Raw genomic sequence first — 19,145 nt, 5'->3', positions numbered from 1 at the left:
CCGCGGAAAATGGCCTACCTCAAACTTCGATCTGCTGAGGACACTGGGCCTATGAGGTCGCGGTGCACGAGACTTGTGACCTTGATCAGTACACGGGTGATACTGTACTCACTGGATATACTGAAGGCCTTTGGCCTAGAGTGCGGCATCGGGCAAGCAGTCGGCACTGGGAGGGAAAGCGAAGGAGAATAAGATACTAAAGGGAAGCAGGTCCCGACTTGAGCTAAGTCATACAGGATGAACTTCCTGACAACCGAAAAAAGGTGGGTTGGGTTCCACTGGTGAAATCTTCTAATCTTGACTCAGCACAGCCTCAGAGGAAGGGCCACTCCGAACAGTCTGGTCCTCCCATGGTTTCTCCATTGGGCCCGACTAATAGGGAGTTTTTGCTCCTGGCCACCGTACACCGTCTCAAACGCGGGTAGCTCCAAGGAGTACATGCTGGGTCATGGGAACCATTGAAGTACAACTGTACCATCCACAATATGGAGCGTACCAAAGGGCCCGTTAGCAGGGAATTCCGCTGATTACGCCGAACCACCGCTCGTTCAACTAAGACTGGGTTAAAGCTAGATAAGAGGAGTGAAAAGGGAACTCTAAACCCCACAAGTGTGTTGCATTGTGGGGAGTAAGTAAGGCCAACCGGTCAGAAGGAAGGCAGTTGATGCACAACTAATAACGCAGAATTGTCAAGCTCGTCGGGTTTGGCCCAAGCGGTTGTCAAAGTGAAGAAATCCAACCGGCAGAACTCCTGTCGCGGTGCTGTGCTCCTCATATCAATATGTAAATATCAGCAATGCACAGGTTACAGCGAGAGCAACTATGACAAGTCAACAACATTATTTGTGTATAACAGAATATTGACTTTTCAAAGTGAGATTTTCAGTGGACAATTACTTTACCTACTAGGGAGTAGGAATGTAAAACTGTGTGTAGTGTTGACGGAATGCATTCTTAGTCTATTGTCTGGGCTGTTTGCTGATCCAACCGAGCCATTCTGAGATGAGCGAGAGTCTCGCACACGGCTCTCCATCTGCTATAAGAGACCTGGGTGTCCAGCCTGCTGCAAAACTAACATGTCAGCAACCAGGCCACAGAGCAGCGTAACCTCTGGGTGGGTTCACAATGACTGACAGACACACGGCTATATACAGAGGCTGGTACACTCATACACGCACACACACACACACACACACACACACACACACACACACACACACACACACACACACACACACACACACACACACACACACACACACACACACACACACACACACACACACACACCAAATTATTTCCATATCCCAACTCTGTTCAGGCCTTTTCCTATGCCTGTAATGCCTCTTTCAGTGTAACTAATTAATGGTTGATGGAAGAGGATGGTGGAGAACGTCCTTGTTGCTCAATGTCCCGGTAAATCTGCCTGATAATGAATAAAAGGCGCTTTGGTTTTGGTCATAAAAGACCCAGATGGTTGTTCCTGTACATAGCCCACATACTAAAGAAATACAGCGCCGGCTGCGTTGACCTTAGCCAAGGATTTTCATTAACTTCCAACCCACCTGATGCGATCGACATTATTATTAAAGTGGGCCACAAAAGTGAAGCGAATCATCAAGCTTCTCACAGAACCAACTTCCGTTTTGAGCCAAACCTCAATGAAACTTTTCCATACTTTCAGTCAAATTTACGAAAAACTTTCCGAAAGAGCCAAGTTCACTTCAGAGATACTTTCCCCAAAAAACAAGTTCACTTCAGAGAAACTTTCCTAAAGAGCCAAGTTCACTTCAGAGAAACTTTCCCAAAGAGCCATGTGCACTTTAAAGAAACTTTCCCAAAGAGCCATGTACACTTTAGAGAAACTTTCCCAAAGAGCCATGTAGACTTTAGAGAAACTTTCCCAAAGAGCCAAGTTCACTTCAGATAAACTTTCCCAAAGAGCCAAGTTCACTTCAGAGAAACTTTCCCAAAGAGCCAAGTTCACTTCAGATAAACTTTCCCAAAGAGCCAAGTTCACTTCAGAGAAACTTTCCCAAAGAGCCAAGTACACTTCAGAGAAACTTTCCCAAAGAGCCATGTACACTTCACAGAAACTTTCCCAAAGAGCCAACTTAACTTTGCTTCAGGAGCATCACTGTACTGCACTGTGGCTTTGGAGGGAAGGGGGATATGTGGGGGAGATCTCTCCCAAAGCCCTTGACTCTGAGTGGGGTTGAAGTCTCAAAGGGGTTCCCCTTTGACCGGGGGTAGGGAGGTAGAGCTGTAAGGGGGTACAGAGAGGGAAGAGGAGGATATCGACTGGACCTGTTCCTCTGTAGTTCTTTGGATGAGGCTTTAATTGAGTCTGGACCTCTGTGAACTCTTTGGCTTCATCCCAAATGGACCTTATTCCTTATATAGTGCACAACTTTTAAACAGGGCCCATAGAGCTCCGGTCAAAAGTAGTGCACTATGTAGGGAAAAGGGTGTCATTTGGGCCGTGTCGACTTCCAACAGCTTGATCAATGCTCATCTGATTATGGAGCCAGTGTTAGCTAGTGGAATTAGCTGATTGCTGATGACACGCACTCTCTGTCTTCTGACTCTTGTTTGAGATTTTGTTCTCTTTGATCAAACTCCTGTCTCCCTACTCTCTCTCTCGCTTCTTTAACCGTCTGTCTCTCTACGGTCTCTCTCTCTCTTCTTTTACCTTCCGTCTCTCTACGGTCTCTCTCTTTCTTCTTTTACCTTCTGTCTCTCTACTCTCTCTCTCTCTCTTTCTTTTACCTTCCGTCTCTCTACTCTCTCTCTCTCTCTTCTTTTACCTTCCGTCTCTCTACGGTCTCTCTCTCTTCTTTTACCTTCTGTCTCTCTACGGTCTCTCTCTCTCTCTTCTTTTACCTTCCGTCTCTCTACTGTCTCTCTCTTCCTTTACCTTCTGTCTCTACGGTCTCTCTCTCTCTCTTCTTTTACCGTCTGTCTCTCTACTGTCTCTCTCTCTCTTCTTTTACCGTCTGTCTCTCTACTGTCTCTCTCTTTCTTCTTTTACCTTCTGTCTCTCTACTCTCTCTCTCTCTCTTCTTTTACCTTCCGTCTCTCTACTGTCTCTCTCTCTCTTCTTTTACCTTCTGTCTCTCTACGGTCTCTCTCTTTCTTCTTTAACCGTCTGTCTCTCTACGGTCTCTCTCTCTCTTCTTTTACCTTCTGTCTCTCTAAGGTCTCTCTCTTCTTTTACTTTCCGTCTCTCTACTGTCTCTCTCTTCCTTTACCTTCTGTCTCTACGGTCTCTCTCTCTCTCTCTCTATCTCTTCTTTTACCTTCTGTCTCTCTACTGTCTCTCTCTCTCTTCTTTTACCTTCCGTCTCTCTACTGTCTCTCTCTTCTTTTACCTTCTGTCTCTACTGTCTCTCTCTCTCTCTTCTCTCTTCTTTTACCTTGTGTCTCTCTACTGTCTCTCTCTCTCTTCTTTTACCTTGTGTCTCTCTACGGTCTCTCTCTCTCTTCTTTTACCTTCTGTCTGTCTCTCTCTTTTCTTTTACCTTCTGTCTCTACTGTCTCTCTCTCTTATTTTATCTTGTCTCTTTACGGTCTCTCGCTCTCTTCTTTAACCGTCTGTCTCTCTACTGTCTCTCTCTCTCTCTTCTTTTACCTTCTGTCTCTCTACTCTCTCTCTTCTTTTACCTTCTGTCTCTCTACTGTTTCTCTCTCTCTTCTTTTACCTTCTGTCTCTCTACTGTTTCTCTCTCTTTTACCTTTGGTCTCTCTCTCTCTCTTCTTTTACCGTCTGTCTCTCTACGGTCTCTCTCTCTCTTCTTTTACCTTTGGTCTCTCTCTCTCTCTCTCTTCTTTTACCGTCTGTCTCTCTACGGTCTCTCTCTCTCTTCTTTTACCTTCTGTATCTCTACTTTCTCTCTCTCTCTCTCTCTTCTTTTACCATCTGTCTCTCTACGGTCTCTCTCTCTCTTCTTTTACCTTCTGTCTGTCTGTCTGTCTGTCTGTCTGCCTGTCTGTCTGTCTGTCTGTCTCTCTCTTTTCTTTTACCTTCTGTCTCTACTGTCTCTCTCTCTTCTTTTATCTTGTCTCTTTACGGTCTCTCTCTCTCTCGCTCTCTTCTTTAACCTTCTGTCTACTGTCTCTCTCTTCTTTTACCTTCTGTCTCTCTACGAACTCTCTCTCTCTTCTTTTACCGTCTGTCTCTCTACTGTCTCTCTCTCTTCTTTTACCATCTGTCCCTCTACTGTTTCTCTCTCTCTTCTTTCACCTTCTGTCTGTCTCTCTCTCTTGCTTTTCTTTTACCTTCTGTATCTCTACTGTCTCTCTCTCTCGCTCTCTTCTTTTACCTTCTGTATCTCTACTGTCTCTCTCGCTCTCTTCTTTTACCTTCTGTATCTCTACTGTCGCTCTCTCTCTTCTTTAACTGTCAGTCTCTCTTCTTTAACCCTCTCTCCTTTAACCCTCTCTCTCTCTACTGTCTCTCTCTCTCTCTCTCTCTCTCTACTGTCTCTCTCTCTCTCTCTCTCTACTGTCTCTCTCTCTCTCTCTCCCATTTTTACAAACCACAGAGGACAACAGACACAAACCACATTTACACTAATTTTTAGTAGTTAATATGTGATGTAGGAGAAAGAATTTGGGGTTAGGTGGGACCAATATGCAAAAGTTTCAACAGGGCATTCTAGGAACAGGGTCTGGGGTTAATCGAAAGGAGAGGACTTTATCCCAGTTTTCCTGGGGTCCCCGTCTAGCAAATTGTGTCCAAACTTCTAAAAGACTCTCTATAACTATTGGCGTGTCTATCCTGCTGCGTAGGCTTGGCTGCATCCCAAATGACACACTATTCCCATTAGTGCATTACTAGGACTCTAGAGCCCATAGGACTCTGGTCAAAAGTAGTGCAATTAATAGAGAGTAGGGTGCCATTTGGGATGTATTCTATGTTCATTTGTACTTCAGAGGGTTACACCATAACATACATCATTAGCCTCAAATAGACTCCATCAAGTCATTACATCTTTCATTTACTTTAACTGCAAAATCAGGGGACTTTTATAGAGAAAGAAAGAAGGGGGAGGGACAAACGACCTCGGCCAAAAAGCGGATTTGATCAAAAAAAGAAAAGTAAAAAAGTGATACCAAATCCAAAAATAGAGAAAGAAGCCCTGGTCCAGCTAATTAGCAGTGATTCACCTCGATCGTCTGTTAAGTACAAGTCCTAATGAACACACTTATATTAAACAACTATAAAAAAGGTAGGGATATGAACTTGATTCATTTCTATGTTTCCATTCTGCCGAACAATTAATGAGTGAGAGACGAGGGAGTGATACCGAATTAACCCCCGACGCGGAGCGGAGAGAAAGGCCACGGCCGGTCAGTCAAATATGTGTCGCATTTCAGTTCACTCAGAGGTAAGGGATGAGATGAGAGTGCCACTCTGAAATGATTCATATGTGTCATGCATTTTGTGTGTGTGCGCATGTGTGTGTGTGTGCGCGTGTGTGTGTGCGTGCATGTGTGTGTGTGTGGCAACTACCTGGTGTATTGTGGTTTTAGACGGAGAGAAATCAGGAGAAATTCAAAAGAGACTTCCCAACCAACACCTATATTACAGACAGAGGAAGAGGCCCAAAAGGCATCCTATTCCCTATAGCAAGTAGTGCACTATGTAGGGAATAGGGTGCCATTTGGGATGGACAAAGAGAAGGTGTAACAATATGATACATAAAACACACCCCTCCCTCCCTCTCCCCCCTCCCTCCCCCACTATTTTTATCACTCCCTCTCTTTCCCCCTCCCTCTCTCTCCCCCCTTCTCTTCTCTTTCCTCCCCTCTCTCTCCCTCTCCCTACATCAGTCCCTCCTTCCCTCCACTCCTCCAGTCCAATCCATGCCCATCAGTCCCTTTCTCTACCCAGAAATTAATCTGCACTGACAATATACAAATGAGCCTGCCACATTTGCATAAAAGCAGTTCATAGGTGACTGGAAGCTGCCCATTAGCTCTCCATCATACCCGTCTGTCTCTCTCTCTCCGCTAATCCACACATTTATATACTGCGCTGTATGCTAGCGCTACGCTAGCCTGTCTGTCAGTCTCTCTGTTAATCCACACATTTACATACTGCACTGTATGCTATACGCTACGCTACGCTAGCCTGTCTGCCTGTCTGTCAGTCTCTCTGCCAATCCACACATGTACTTACCGCTACGCTAGCTAGCCCGCAGGGCCCTTAGGCTATCGTTTTAAAGGATTATTGCTATGACGTACAATACAGACACTGATACGGAGCTGCTTGACTGTTCAAGAGGATGTAAGCGTTATGGCCGGCAGTCAATGCGGCTGTCGGGCCAATGAGGCGAGAGGTATATAAAATCGGTGAGATTTGATTGGCTGAGAGACCAGCGATCAAATACCTCTGCCATCAAACTGTGTTGAATGGATTCCCAATAAGAGTACACAGCTGTATTGAATTAAGAGGAGAATGACATGTTCACTTGCTATTGAAGTCTGTACCCAGACGGCGGCGTGAGGCGAGACACCCCCAAGGCAACATCCAGGCCCTCTGGCATCAACATTGTCAGTTGAAAACAATAGAAACCAAACTCTTTTTAGGCAAGCCCACCTGTACAACTGTAGGGGAAACACTGTATATGCCTTTACACTTGTCACTATCTCAAGGATCCGTTCTGCCTTCTATACAATAACAAAATAGATATCAAATGAGAAATCTGATCCTGGATCCTATTAGATCGTAGCGATTACATGGAAATGGGGATTGCTGATTCTAGTGCTGATCTAGGATCAGGTCCCTCTTCTCCATGTAATGTTATTCATGACGATCTGAAAGACAAAACTGATCCTAGCAACTCTACTCTGAGACCAGAGGAGGCTGCTGAGGGGAGGAGGGCTCATAATAATGGGTGGAACGGAGCGAATGGAATGGCATCAAACTATCTGTTTGATGTGTTTGATACCATTTCACTTATTCTGCTCCGGTCATTACCACGAGCCCGTCCTCCCCAATTAAGGTGCCACCAACCTCCTGTGGCTGAGACGCTTTATGAAGACAGACCCTGGTTCATTCTATCCATCAGCCATTGACTGAGAGGGTCGATGCAGTGTGTCCTCGGTCACTAGCTGAGCCTGTATAAAGCATCTCATCTGATCCTTACCTGGGTTTAATGTAGATGACTGGAGAGTGTATGGAGGAGCAGCCTGGCCAGGACTGTCCTCTTAAAGAGCTGTATAACTGCACTGCACTACAGTCTCTACTGTACGCTCACATCAGGATGACCTCGCCGCCAAGGCAGATGGGTTTTATGAAGTGAAGTCAAGGGCTCTCAACACACTACTGGAATAAACAGGTATGGACACACACACACACACACACACACACTCTCCCACTCACTCTCCCTTTCTTTTAATTTTTACATTTTACATTTAAGTCATTTAGCAGACGCTCTTATGCAGAGCGACTTACAAATTGGTGCATTCACCTTATGATATCCAGTGGAACAACCACTTTAGAATAGTGCATCTAAATCTTTTAGGGGGGGGGTTTAGAAGGATTACTTTATCCTATCCCAGGTATTCCTTAAAGAGGTGGGGTTTCAGGTGTCTCCGGAAGGTGGTGATTGACTCTGCTGTCCTGGCGTCGTGAGGGAGCTTGTTCCACCATAGGGGTGCCAGAGCAGCGAACAGTTTTGACTGGGCTGAGCGGGAACTGTGCTTCCTCAGAGGTAGGGAGGCGAGCAGGCCAGAGGTGGATGAGCGCAGTGCCCTCGTTTGGGTGTAGGGACTGATCAGAGCCTGAAGGTACGGAGGTGCCGTTCCCCTCACAGCTCCGTAGGCAAGCACCATGGTCTTGTAGCGGATGTGTGAGTCAGTGTGTGTGTGTCCAGCCGTGTGTGTGTGTGTGTGTGTGTGTGTGTGTGTGTGTGTGTGTGTGTGTGTGTGTGTGTGTGTGTGTGTGTGTGTGTCTGTCCATCCATCTTCGTGTGTGTCCATTTGTATGTGTGTGATCCCAGAATGCTTACTTGAGATCCTGGAAAGGTTCTGCTCTGATGTGGGATGTCTCCACTGAATGTCCGAAGACGACGCCTTCGTTCCCTGAGAAAGACAATAGAAAGACAACAGAAGGACAATATGAGGACAATAGAAAGAGAATAGGACAATAGTAGTACAATAGAAAGACAATAGGACAATAGTAGTACAATAGACGGACAATAGTAGCAAAATAGAAAGACAATAGGACAATAGTAGTACAATAGAAGGACAACAGTAATACAATAGAAGCCATAGAAGGACAATAGTAGGCCAATAGAAGCCATAGAATGACAATAGTAGTACAATAGAAGGACAGCAGTAGTACAATAGAAGCCATAGAAGGACAATAGTAGTACAATAGAAGGACAATAGGACAATAGTAGTACAATATAAGGACAATAGTAGTACAATAGTAGTACAATATAAGGATAGTACAAGTACAATAGAAAGACAATAGTAGCACAATAGAAGGACAATATATATATATATATATATATATATATATATATATATATATATATATATACACACACACGCACACATACACATATATACACACACTACTGTTCACAAGTTTGGGGTCACTTAGAAATGTCCTTGTTTTTTAAAGAAAAGCACATTTCTGTCCATTAAAATAACATCAAACTGATCAGAAACACAGCGTAGACATTGCTAATGTTGTAAATGACTATTGTAGCTGGAAACGGCAGATTTTTAATGGAATATCTACATAGGCGTACAGAGGCCCATTATCAGCAACCATCACTCCTGTGTTCCAATGGCACGTTGTGTTAGCTAATCCAAGTTTAGAATTTTAAAAGGCTAATTGATCATTAGAAAACCCTTTTGCAATTATGTTAGCACAGCAGAAAACTGTTGTTCTAATTAAAGAAGCAATAAAACTGTCCGTCTTTAGACTAGATAAGTATCTGGAGCATCAGCATTTGTGGGTTCGATTACAGGCTCAAAATGGCCAGAAACAAAGAACTTTCTCCTGAAACTCGTCAGTCTATTCTTGTTCTGAGAAATGAAGGGTATTCCATGTAAGAAATTGCCAAGAAACTGAAGATCTGAAACTACTCTGTGTACAACTGCCTTCACAGAACAGTGCAAACTGTCTCTAACCAGAATAGAAAGAGGAGTGGGAGGCCCTGGTGCACAACTGAGCAAGAGAACAAGTACATTAGAGTGTCTAGTTTGAGAAACAGATGCCTCACAAGTCCTCAACTGGCAGCTTCATTAAATAGTACCCGCAAAACACCAGTCTCAACATCAACAGCGAAGAGGTGACTCTGGGATGCTGGCCTTAAAAAGAGTATACAGAAGATAGCCCTATTTGGTAAAAGACCAAGTCCATATTATGGCAAGAACAGCTCAAATAAGCAAAGAAAAATGACAATCCATCATTACTTTAAGACATGAAGGTCAGTCAATGCGTAACATTTCAAGAACTTTAAAAGTTTCTTCAAGTGCAGTCGCAAAACCCATCAAGCGCTATGATGTAACTGGCTGTCATGAGGACCACCACAGGAAAGGAAGACCCAGAGTTACCTCTGCTGCAGAGGATACGTTCATTAGAGTTAACTACCCAAATAAATGCTTCACAGAGTACAAGTAACAGACATCTCAACATCAACTGTTCAGTGGAGACTACGTGAATCAGGCCTTCATGGTTGAATTGCTGCAAAGAAACCACTACTAAAGGACACCAATAATAAGAAGAGACTTGCTTGGGCACGATCAATGGACATTAGACCGGTGGAAATCTGTCTTTTGGTCTGATGAGTCCAAATTTGAGATTTTTGATTCCCACCGCCGTGTCTTTGTGACGCAGAGTAGATGAACGGATGACCTCTGCATGTGTGGTTCCCACCGTGAAGCATGGAGGAGGAGGTGTGATAGTGTGGAGGTGCTTTACTGGTGACACTGTCTGTGATTTATTTAGAATTCAAGGCACACAGCATGGCTGCCACAGCATTCTGCAGCGATACGCCACACCATCTGGTTTGCGCTTAGTGGGATTATCATTTGTTTTTCAACAGGACAATGACCCAACACACCTCCAGGCTGTGTAACGGCTATTTTACCAAGAAGGAGAGTGAATGGAGTGCTATATCAGGTGACCTGGCCTCCACAATCACCTGACCTCAACCAAATTGAGATGGTTTGGGATGAGTTGGACCGCAGTGTGAAGGAAAAGCAGCCAACAAGTGCTCAGCATATGTGGTGACTCCTTCAAGACTGTTGGAAAAGCATTCCAGGTGAAGCTGGTTGAGAGAATGCCAAGAGTGTCCAAAGCTGTCATCAAGACAAAGGGTGGCTACTTTGAAGAATATAAAATATATTTTGATTTGTTTAACACTTTTTGGGTTACTACATGATTCCATATGTGTTAGTTCATAGTTTTGATGTCTTCACTATTATTCTACAATGTAAAAAATAAAGGAAAACTGTTGAATGAGTAGGTGTGTCTAAACTTTTGACTGGTACTGTATATAATGTAATTCAAGCCAGCTAAGGTCCTGATTAGCTAGTCCTGTGTAAAATGACACTGATGATGAGAAGTCCTGTGATATTACAATATTCATGTGTGTGATACTGACACCACGTCTCAAATGTGTGATGTGAGAATTGGCCATTTCGAAAGGCACACACGTATAAGCACTGAGTAGACAAAACATTATGAACACCTTCTGAAATATTGAGTTGCCTTAAAGCCCTCAGAACAGCCTCAATTCTTGGGGTTATGGACTCTACAAGGTGTCGAAAGCGTTCCACATGGACTCCAATGCTTCACACCGTTGTGTCAAGTTGGCTGGATGTCCTTTAGGTGGTGGACCATTTTTGATACACACAGGAAACAGTTGAGGATAAAGAAACCCAGCAGCGTTGCAGTTCTCCTACTACACTAACCCGTTCAAAGGCACTTAAATATTTTGTCTTGCCCATTCACCCTCTGAATTTCGCACACACACAATCCATGTCTCAATTGTCTCAATGCTAAAAAATTCCTTCTTTAGCCTGTCTCCTCCCCTTCATCTACACTGATTGAAGTGGATTTAACAAGTGACATCAACGATGTTCTTAATGTTTTGTCCACTCAATGTATGTTAGAAGTTTCAGATTTCAAACTATCTTCGCCATGTGCTCAGGATACAACAGGTGTAAAACAGTACAGTGAAATTCTTAACTTGAGCTCTTTCCCAACAATGCAGATAATAATAAAAAATAGAACAGAAACATGTATCCAAAAATAACATCAGTCTAAGTAGCCCATGTTAGAAGACATGGCAATGACATCATATCTCCCCACACTAAACAGAGATAGAATGGAGAGATGTTCTAGCATGGAGCAGGCAGTGCTAGTCGAGTCGAGATTCTGACCATTTCCATCCGCAGCCTTCCCCCACGTCGAGTGTCTTTCGTCTGCTCATGCCTAACCCCTATTACCTCCTGTTCACTGGCCTCCTCTGTCCATCTTCCCTCCATCCCTCCCACCTTCCTCCAACCCGCCTTCCTTCCTCCATGCTTTCATTCTCCGGACGTGAGCGACGAAAGACAACATCCATCACCTTGCAGAACTCCGCCACTTCACCTCCCTCCCTCCCCCCATCTCTCACTCTCATTCCCCCCCTTTCTTTCTTTCCTGGCTTTGTAATGGACAGATCTTTCCAATTACAGAAGGTAAAAAGGAAGAGGATGGAGGAGGGGTGTCTGTTCGCCCACGACCCCCGACTGCTTCCACTTGACCTCCCCGCCGCCTCGTTTACCGAGAGAGACCACCGCGCCAGGAAAGCAAACAGAGCTAGGCATGTGATTTTTCTCTCTTAATGTTTCCATCTCTCTCTCTCTCTCTCTACTTCTCCCTCTCTCTCTCTTCCCTTTTTTCCCTCCCACTCTCTTTTAATTTTCTCTTCCATCCCTCTATCTAAACTGATGTCTGCATGTAGGCCACACACAACTGTCTGAGTTCTGCTCAACCCACACACTAGCAGTCGCTGTGCTTGGCTGCACACAGGCCCTTAGCACCATCACAATCTATCTGGTTGCTATAGGAGCACTGATCTGTGAATGGAGCCTTTTAGACTGGGTAAAGCCACCCAACTGACCCGCATTTAACATATAACTAACTGTACCTACAACTGCTTCAAACCCAACCTCAGTCCCGCAAGATTATTTTAGGCGTATGTGACACAGCTCCCTTGCCAGGCATGGACTCAACAATTTTGCTCCCTATAGGCAATATTAAAATGCTCAAAAATAACCTATGAAATAGGCTAAATTACCAGAGATTCTCGCATGGCCCATTATATTAGGCTATCGGTATTACTCTGCTACATCAGCAAATAGTCTAGAAGTAGTTTAAAACGAGCAGATTCGGAGAGACTTGCACTTTCTCTTGAGCTACATTTTATAGCCTACCTTTTAGGAGTGGGACGATTTTCAGACTGAGACAAATATGGGCGATCAATATTTATTTATAACCAAATTTAGTAACCTATAGCCTAATCCTATTAAGGAAGTACATTTCTTTGGAAAGATAACTGCCACGTGTTTCTCCGCCCATGTATAGACTATAGCCTACTCTATTTAATTGAGACCACACGCGTACCTGATCTCGCGCGTATGGCTACTGAACTTGAAGCAGCAGGAATGATGAGAGAGGAGACTTTCTCTTGAGCTACGTTTTGCCTATATGATCTAGCTTATCCTTTGGGAGGATGATTTGCAGGCAGAGACAAATAAATGGGTAATGAAAAGGCTCAATGCTCGCTCACCGTGGTACAGTAGCTCATGCGCGAGTTGCTCTTTTTCCTTTTAAACTATGATCGAAGGTTTGGATTGCACCTCAACTCACGTTGGTTGAGCGCCCTGCACTTCTTTCCGTTATCAATAATGATTTACAGGCATTGTACATTTCCTTTAAAAGATACTCTATATATAAATTATTTGTGGGTAACGATTGAATTAAAAAACGTAAAAAATAAACAACAAAAAAATGGTTTCTTTGCAAAGAGCAATTTCTCAAGCAAGAATTTAGCTAGGATTGTCTGGGAGTGGTCTAAGTGGGGAGGGGAAAACTGAAAACGAGCTGTTATTGGCAGATAGGTCTGGAACTCTCTTATTGGTCTATTAACTAATGTACAACATATATATAAAACACAGGACTGCACTGGGTCTTTAATAACAATCATTTGGGGGGTGCTTATATTTGTCCTAGTTCAAACATGTACAAGTCTGTAGTCAATTTGTAAGTCGCTCTGGATAAGAGCGTCTGCTAAATGACTTAAATGTAAATGTAAATGTAGTACTTATGTGTGAATTTGAAATGTGTTTTTTTGGATATCCCAACTCCCCCTCCGAGTGAGGTCCCAGCCAGGGTCTGCCTCAACAGCGAGCAATTAGGGTAAAGTGCCTTGCTCAAGGGGACATCAACAGATTTCACCTTGTCAGCTCGGGGATTCAAACTAGTGACTTTACGGTTACTGGCCAAACATTCTAATCGCTAGGCTACCTGTCGCCCTAGAGGCTACCTGCTGCCCTCCGCGTGTGTGTGTGTGTGTGTGTGTGTGTGCCTGCATGCATGCGTATGTGCGTTACCTGTCACCCTCAGTTTCTCAGTGCCGATGCTGATCTCCTTCTCGTCAGCGGAGAAGAGCACCCGCTCCCCGTCGGGACTCCTCACCTCGAACCTCTGACACTGGGCCTCCACCATCTCCGAGCCTGGAGAGAGCGGGAGAGAAAGAGAATTACAATGAAAAATCCCCTTTGTTGGGTCAATGTCATACAAAACACAAACACATTGCAAACCGTCACATATCACACCTCACCTCTATTGCAGGTGTTTACCTGAGGGCAGAGATGCAATGGCTTTTGAAGAGAGAATAAGGACAGTTGAGAGAGAGAGTTCTAACTATTTGCACATCATTATAACACAGTACATAGCCATAATATGACATGTGTCTCTTCCTTTGAAACTTGTGAGTGTAATGTTTACTGTTCATTTGTGACTGTTTATTTATCTTTAGTTTTTTTTTATCTATTTCACTTGCTTTAGCAATGTAAACATATGTTTCCCATGCTAATAAAAAGCCAATTGAATTGAGAGAGAGAGAGCATGAGAGAGGGAGAAAGAGGGAGAGATAGAGGGTGAGAGAGAGGTAGGGAGAGAGAGAAAGCGGAGAAAGTAAGCCAGTCTGTAAATAAAAGAGCGAGCTGGAAGCTGGGAAGGCAACTTTTAACCTTTGATCCTTGAGCAATGGTGCTCAACATAGTGTACTACTTGGTACAAACAGGTTCTTACACTGAAGTACTTGACCTAACAGCTTGTGGTTAAATGTTGCCGTTATACTGAACAGAAGCCTTGTTTTTGAATGGCTGGATGTGAATGGAGACATTTTTATTGAAACATGGATGGTAATGTAAAACAACCTATCGTGCTAGACCTGAAGCCTCTGTAACTCTAACCATGTGGCAGTACTGTACAGCACACAATAAGGAAACCTGACCTGGTGTCCCTGTTCCATTGAAGACTTGAGGCAGAAAAGCCTTGGTCTACAACTAAAAACCATTGCTTGTCTTACATAGCCATGTCAAAGGTAAAAAATACATAGCTATTAGCTATCACCTCCACATCTTTCCGACCTTCAGGGACTGATAGGAGAGGGCATTATTTGTTTGTTGCCTCTTCATCCCTCCCTCCCTCCCTCCCATCCCATCCAATCCACTCTTCCAGCTCTCTTTTCATTTGGCCTTAAGTCTTGCTGAGCTGAGGTAAAAGCCTGTATCTATTGGAGGTTTCCAGCAGGTCTACTGCTAGCTGCTCGGAGCTGTGCTCTTCAGCCATTCCATCTGTCATTTAGTATCCCAGAGTGCCATGTCAGTCATAATAAGACTTTATTACTGGTGATCAATCTGGGATTACCTTCCACCTGATAAGGTAAAGAAAATGGCCGCTCCCTCTCTGGCCCTTAAACACATGGGACAGTTAAAGCTATCCTGCTGTGCTGGCTGGATTTTCAGTGCTTCTTTTGTTGTTGTTTGTTTACTTCTCAGGTTCTCTTTTTAATGTGTGTCTCTGAATTCCGAGACTCGTTTTTCTGTTGTTTAAATGGCACTTTTTTTCTGTTCCGTCTTCATTGATTTGTACTAATGAAAATAATTGTTCCAATGAGGATGAAAGGATTTGAAATAGTTTGCAATAAAGACACTGTGGGCTGTTACCCAGCGGAGATATATTTCTGATATCAATTAGTATTGGGGCAATTATACTGTAGTTGTCACGCCCTGACCATAGAGAGCCTTTTATTCTCTATGTTGGTTAGGTCGGGGTGTGACTAGGGTGGGTAATCTATGTTGTTTTATTTCTATGTTGGCCTGGTATGGTTCCCAATCAGAGGCAGCCATTTATCGTTGTCTCTGATTGGGGATCATATTTAGGCAGCCATTTCCCCACTGTGTTTTGTGGGATCTTGTTTTGGTTTTGTGTAGTTGCCTGTGAGCACTTCACTTGCATCACGTTTCGTTTGTTCGTTTATTGTTTTGTATTTGCTGAAGTTTCACTTTATAATAAAGATGTGGAACGCTACGTACGCTGCGCCTTGGTCCAGTTCTTACAATGATCGTGACAGTAGTCTCTTGAAAAATCAAAAAAAGTTGGGCATCAATCTGTCCAGCGATGAAACGTGGTTTCGATTTCTTTCTTCTGGTGTCGTTTAAAAATCCATCATGTATGCAATTCAGATCCTCCTCATGTAGACTCCTATAAGTGGTTTGCAGAGTTTGACAACTTGTTTTTCTATGAGCCCCATCTGATAAAAAGAAAAAACTTGGAATAATGATGACGGTTGGAGATTAATAGTACCCCACTCCCGCAGATAAAGCCAACCTAATTCCGATGGATGCCGATAACGACAGGAGTCCTCATTAAGAAAAGTGTTAATTTATGTGCTCATTTGATTAATCCCCACTTGACCGAATCTTACTATGATGGGTTTCTTAGGGGCCCTTATTAATATGCTGTGCCTGGCTCCTCTCCTGCTCCTGCTCTGCCTGCTGGCGATGGTACGGATATGATACAAGCAGACACAGAAAAGCAAAAGGGATGGGAGGAAAAGAAAGGATGGAGCGAGAGAGAGAGATTGGGGTGACAAACTGGGAACCAGAAATAAATAGCCGTGGCATCGCCGCAGACTACATCAAAACAACAGTGCGGTATTCAAATTATACTCTCTCCTGCTGATGTCACTCCATTGCTCTGTCTCCCTCTCTTGCTCCGGGAGAGAAGGGGAATTGCAGGCGTAGGGGGGTGCGTTAAGGAAGAGGATGCTGGCGTGATGGATGTGGGGTGGCGGGCGTTGCTCTCGGGGGTCCGGCGACACACTTAGATGCCACGGTTGTGAATAAATTACTAGATGCTTTAAAAAAACGCAGCAGTGACCAAGGCATCGAGTCACAGCAGGAAGCATTCACCCCCCCTCCCACACCGGTCTCTCATTGAATTGCCACATTACTGTTTGACATTGAGATAGAAAAGTCAAATAGTTTGACTCTGATTACATATTGCAATATGGCTACAACAGTGCTCAGCATCAACAGCGCCCGGCATCAACAACCTCAACCTTCCTTCAGATCCCATAGACTTCCAATTACAGGAGATACGCTCCAAAGATCATCAACAACCTCAACCTTCCTTCAGATCCCATAGACTTCCACTTACAGTAGATACGCTCCAAAGATCATCAACAACCTCAACCTTCCTTCAGATCCCATAGACTTCCACTTACAGGAGATACGCTCCAAAGATCATCAACAACCTCAACCGTCCTTCAGATCCGATAGACTTCCACTTACAGGAGATACGCTCCAAAGATCATCAACAACCTCAACCGTCCTTCAGATCCGATAGACTTCCACTTACAGGAGATACGCTCCAAAGATCATCAACAACCTCAACCTTCCTTCAGATCCCATAGACTTCCACTTACAGGAGATACGCTCCAAAGATCATCAACAACCTCAACCTTCCTTCAGATCCCATAGACTTCCACTTACAGGAGATACGCTCCAAAGATCATCAACAACTCCAGTCCCCCAGATACAACCACAGGGGAATTACTCCTATTCACACAAGCAGAGCAACAACACCACGCAGGAAAGATAATAGGATTCTACATCCAGGCGTTAAGCCACTGTTAATACTTGATGAACATTCCATGTTTTCATGCCCGTGATCTAGGCACGTTTTTTTCTTTGGCTCTGAGGTACATGACTTCAGTTTAAGAAAAACGTCAACTTTAATGAGGTACATTTTTAGAATGCTCTCTTACATTTTTAAACGTCGTCGGAAAGGCAAAAGCAGCGCTAACTGACTCTGACTGACTCCCTGACAGCTCCGTATGTCCTCACCGTCAAAAACGTCAAAACGGATGAATTTAAACATCAGCGGTATGTGGCGTAAGACCGTGATAAGTGGTTGTCTCACCAAGCTACCTTAAGATGAACGTCACTCTGGATAAGTGTCTACTAAATGACCATAATAACTGTAAATGTAATATAAGAGGGGAAAATGGCTGCTGGACGTCAAAGAAAACCCTCCAGAGCAGAGTTTACACTCACAACACTTCACGGGATGGCTTGTTAGAACACTTTGGAACACTTTGGAGAAGACAAGGACATTGCCACTTAGCCACAACCGGTGATAAGAAGTAGTTAAATCCACATTGACAGCAGCAGCCCACACCGAGGAGATATTGGGTCTGGACTGTCTTCTGAAACTTTTGCTCCTCAGAAGATTAATGACAACAGGGCGTTATAAACGAGCTGCTCGAGATCATTAATTGATACAGATTTTCCTGTGATTAGAGAAGGATGAAGGATGATCCACTGTGGTGATATTGAACACGCAGGAAATGTCACTTGTTAAATCAGAGATAGGGTTCCAGGCCGACGACATTGCAGACATGACATTGCATCAACCAAAGGTTGAGTGCCACGTCAATGACTGTCAGGCATCACCTCGCTATAGGATATAATGTGGTTAGTGAATATGTTCAACACCCAGGCGTCGTGAGACAGCAGATGACTGCTTTTTAGTCAGTCTGGAACGCGGGCAGTTTGGGGGGTTTGGTGAGAACCACGAAGAGGGAAGGGGCAATCCCTTTTTGGTGCCATTTTGACCTGTCAAATACAAAGAAGAGGGAACGGGGGAAGAGACAACAAATTCTGGAGTCATTTTGGCCTGTCAAAATATAAAGTCTGAAGTAAAAAGTTTGGAACTCGTCGAGTTAGTTGGTCACGGGTAAGTCACGGCACGGCCCCTTTAACTTTGAACGAGGGCTGAAAAACGCTGAATTAATTTGGACTTTCAAAAGTAAACACTGAAGAAAGTGATGCAACTCTGCGAAACAACGAGGTCATCGCTGGTCTCTTTTTGAAGTGCTGAAATCAGTCAGAGAGCGGAGTCTCCTGGAAGAAGACCTTTTGACTCTTTGAAGGTGCTTTTTGAAAAACTAAAGAGCCGTGGAGTGAAGGAGTCAGAAAACTGCAGCGCGCAGCAACTTTTACCTCAGGTTAGAAAAACTACACATGATTTATGGACAAACATACACAAATAATGTATCTAAATTTGATTACACTCATTAATAAAGAGCGCGGGAGAAAAAAGGAAAAAGTGTGTTTTCATCCGGCACATTAATCAGGAGAATCTTTTTAGTCAGGGAGACGAAGGAGGCAAAGAAGAAACGATGCTAAAGGTTGATTTAATCACACACTCTTCATAGCTATCTGTAAACACGGAGGCCTGCAGTGTCATCTGTACACACACATCAATAACCGGCATGACATTGATGGGAACAAAGCAAAATAAGTATTTCCTTCATAAAAAGGGACAGATTCTATTCTAACATATGTCCCAATAGACCTATAGCAAATATGTTCTCATTGAGAATGATCTCGCGTCACAAAGCATATGCAATGCTAGTTCATCACCTTTTATATGCCACCTGTAAAGAACAGTTGCAAACTGTCGGTCGTAGCTACAGGGAAAGACGGCCCCATGCCCCGTACAGGCACAGCAGACATGATCAAATGTATAATTCATATTCCTGTCACTGCAG

General features: G+C 43.9%; 1 protein-coding gene across 1 annotated transcript in view; it reads right to left on the bottom strand.

Moving 5' to 3' along the window:
• Positions 1 to 19,145, bottom strand: part of LOC106602199 (zeta-sarcoglycan) — a 298,764-nt gene that overhangs the window by 34,125 nt on the left and 245,494 nt on the right. Inside the window, exons 5-6 of the mRNA XM_045716437.1 lie at positions 13,630 to 13,752; positions 8,019 to 8,091 (exon numbers count right to left, since the gene is read on the bottom strand). Of these exons, the coding sequence (XP_045572393.1) occupies positions 8,019 to 8,091; positions 13,630 to 13,752 (196 nt within the window). The remainder of the gene's footprint in view (positions 1 to 8,018; positions 8,092 to 13,629; positions 13,753 to 19,145) is intronic.

Source organism: Salmo salar, chromosome ssa04 (genome assembly GCF_905237065.1).
Source record: "Salmo salar chromosome ssa04, Ssal_v3.1, whole genome shotgun sequence".
Taxonomy (NCBI): domain Eukaryota; kingdom Metazoa; phylum Chordata; class Actinopteri; order Salmoniformes; family Salmonidae; genus Salmo; species Salmo salar.
Note: the sequence above shows the minus strand (reverse complement) of the source record. Positions and strands in the feature narration are given on the sequence as shown.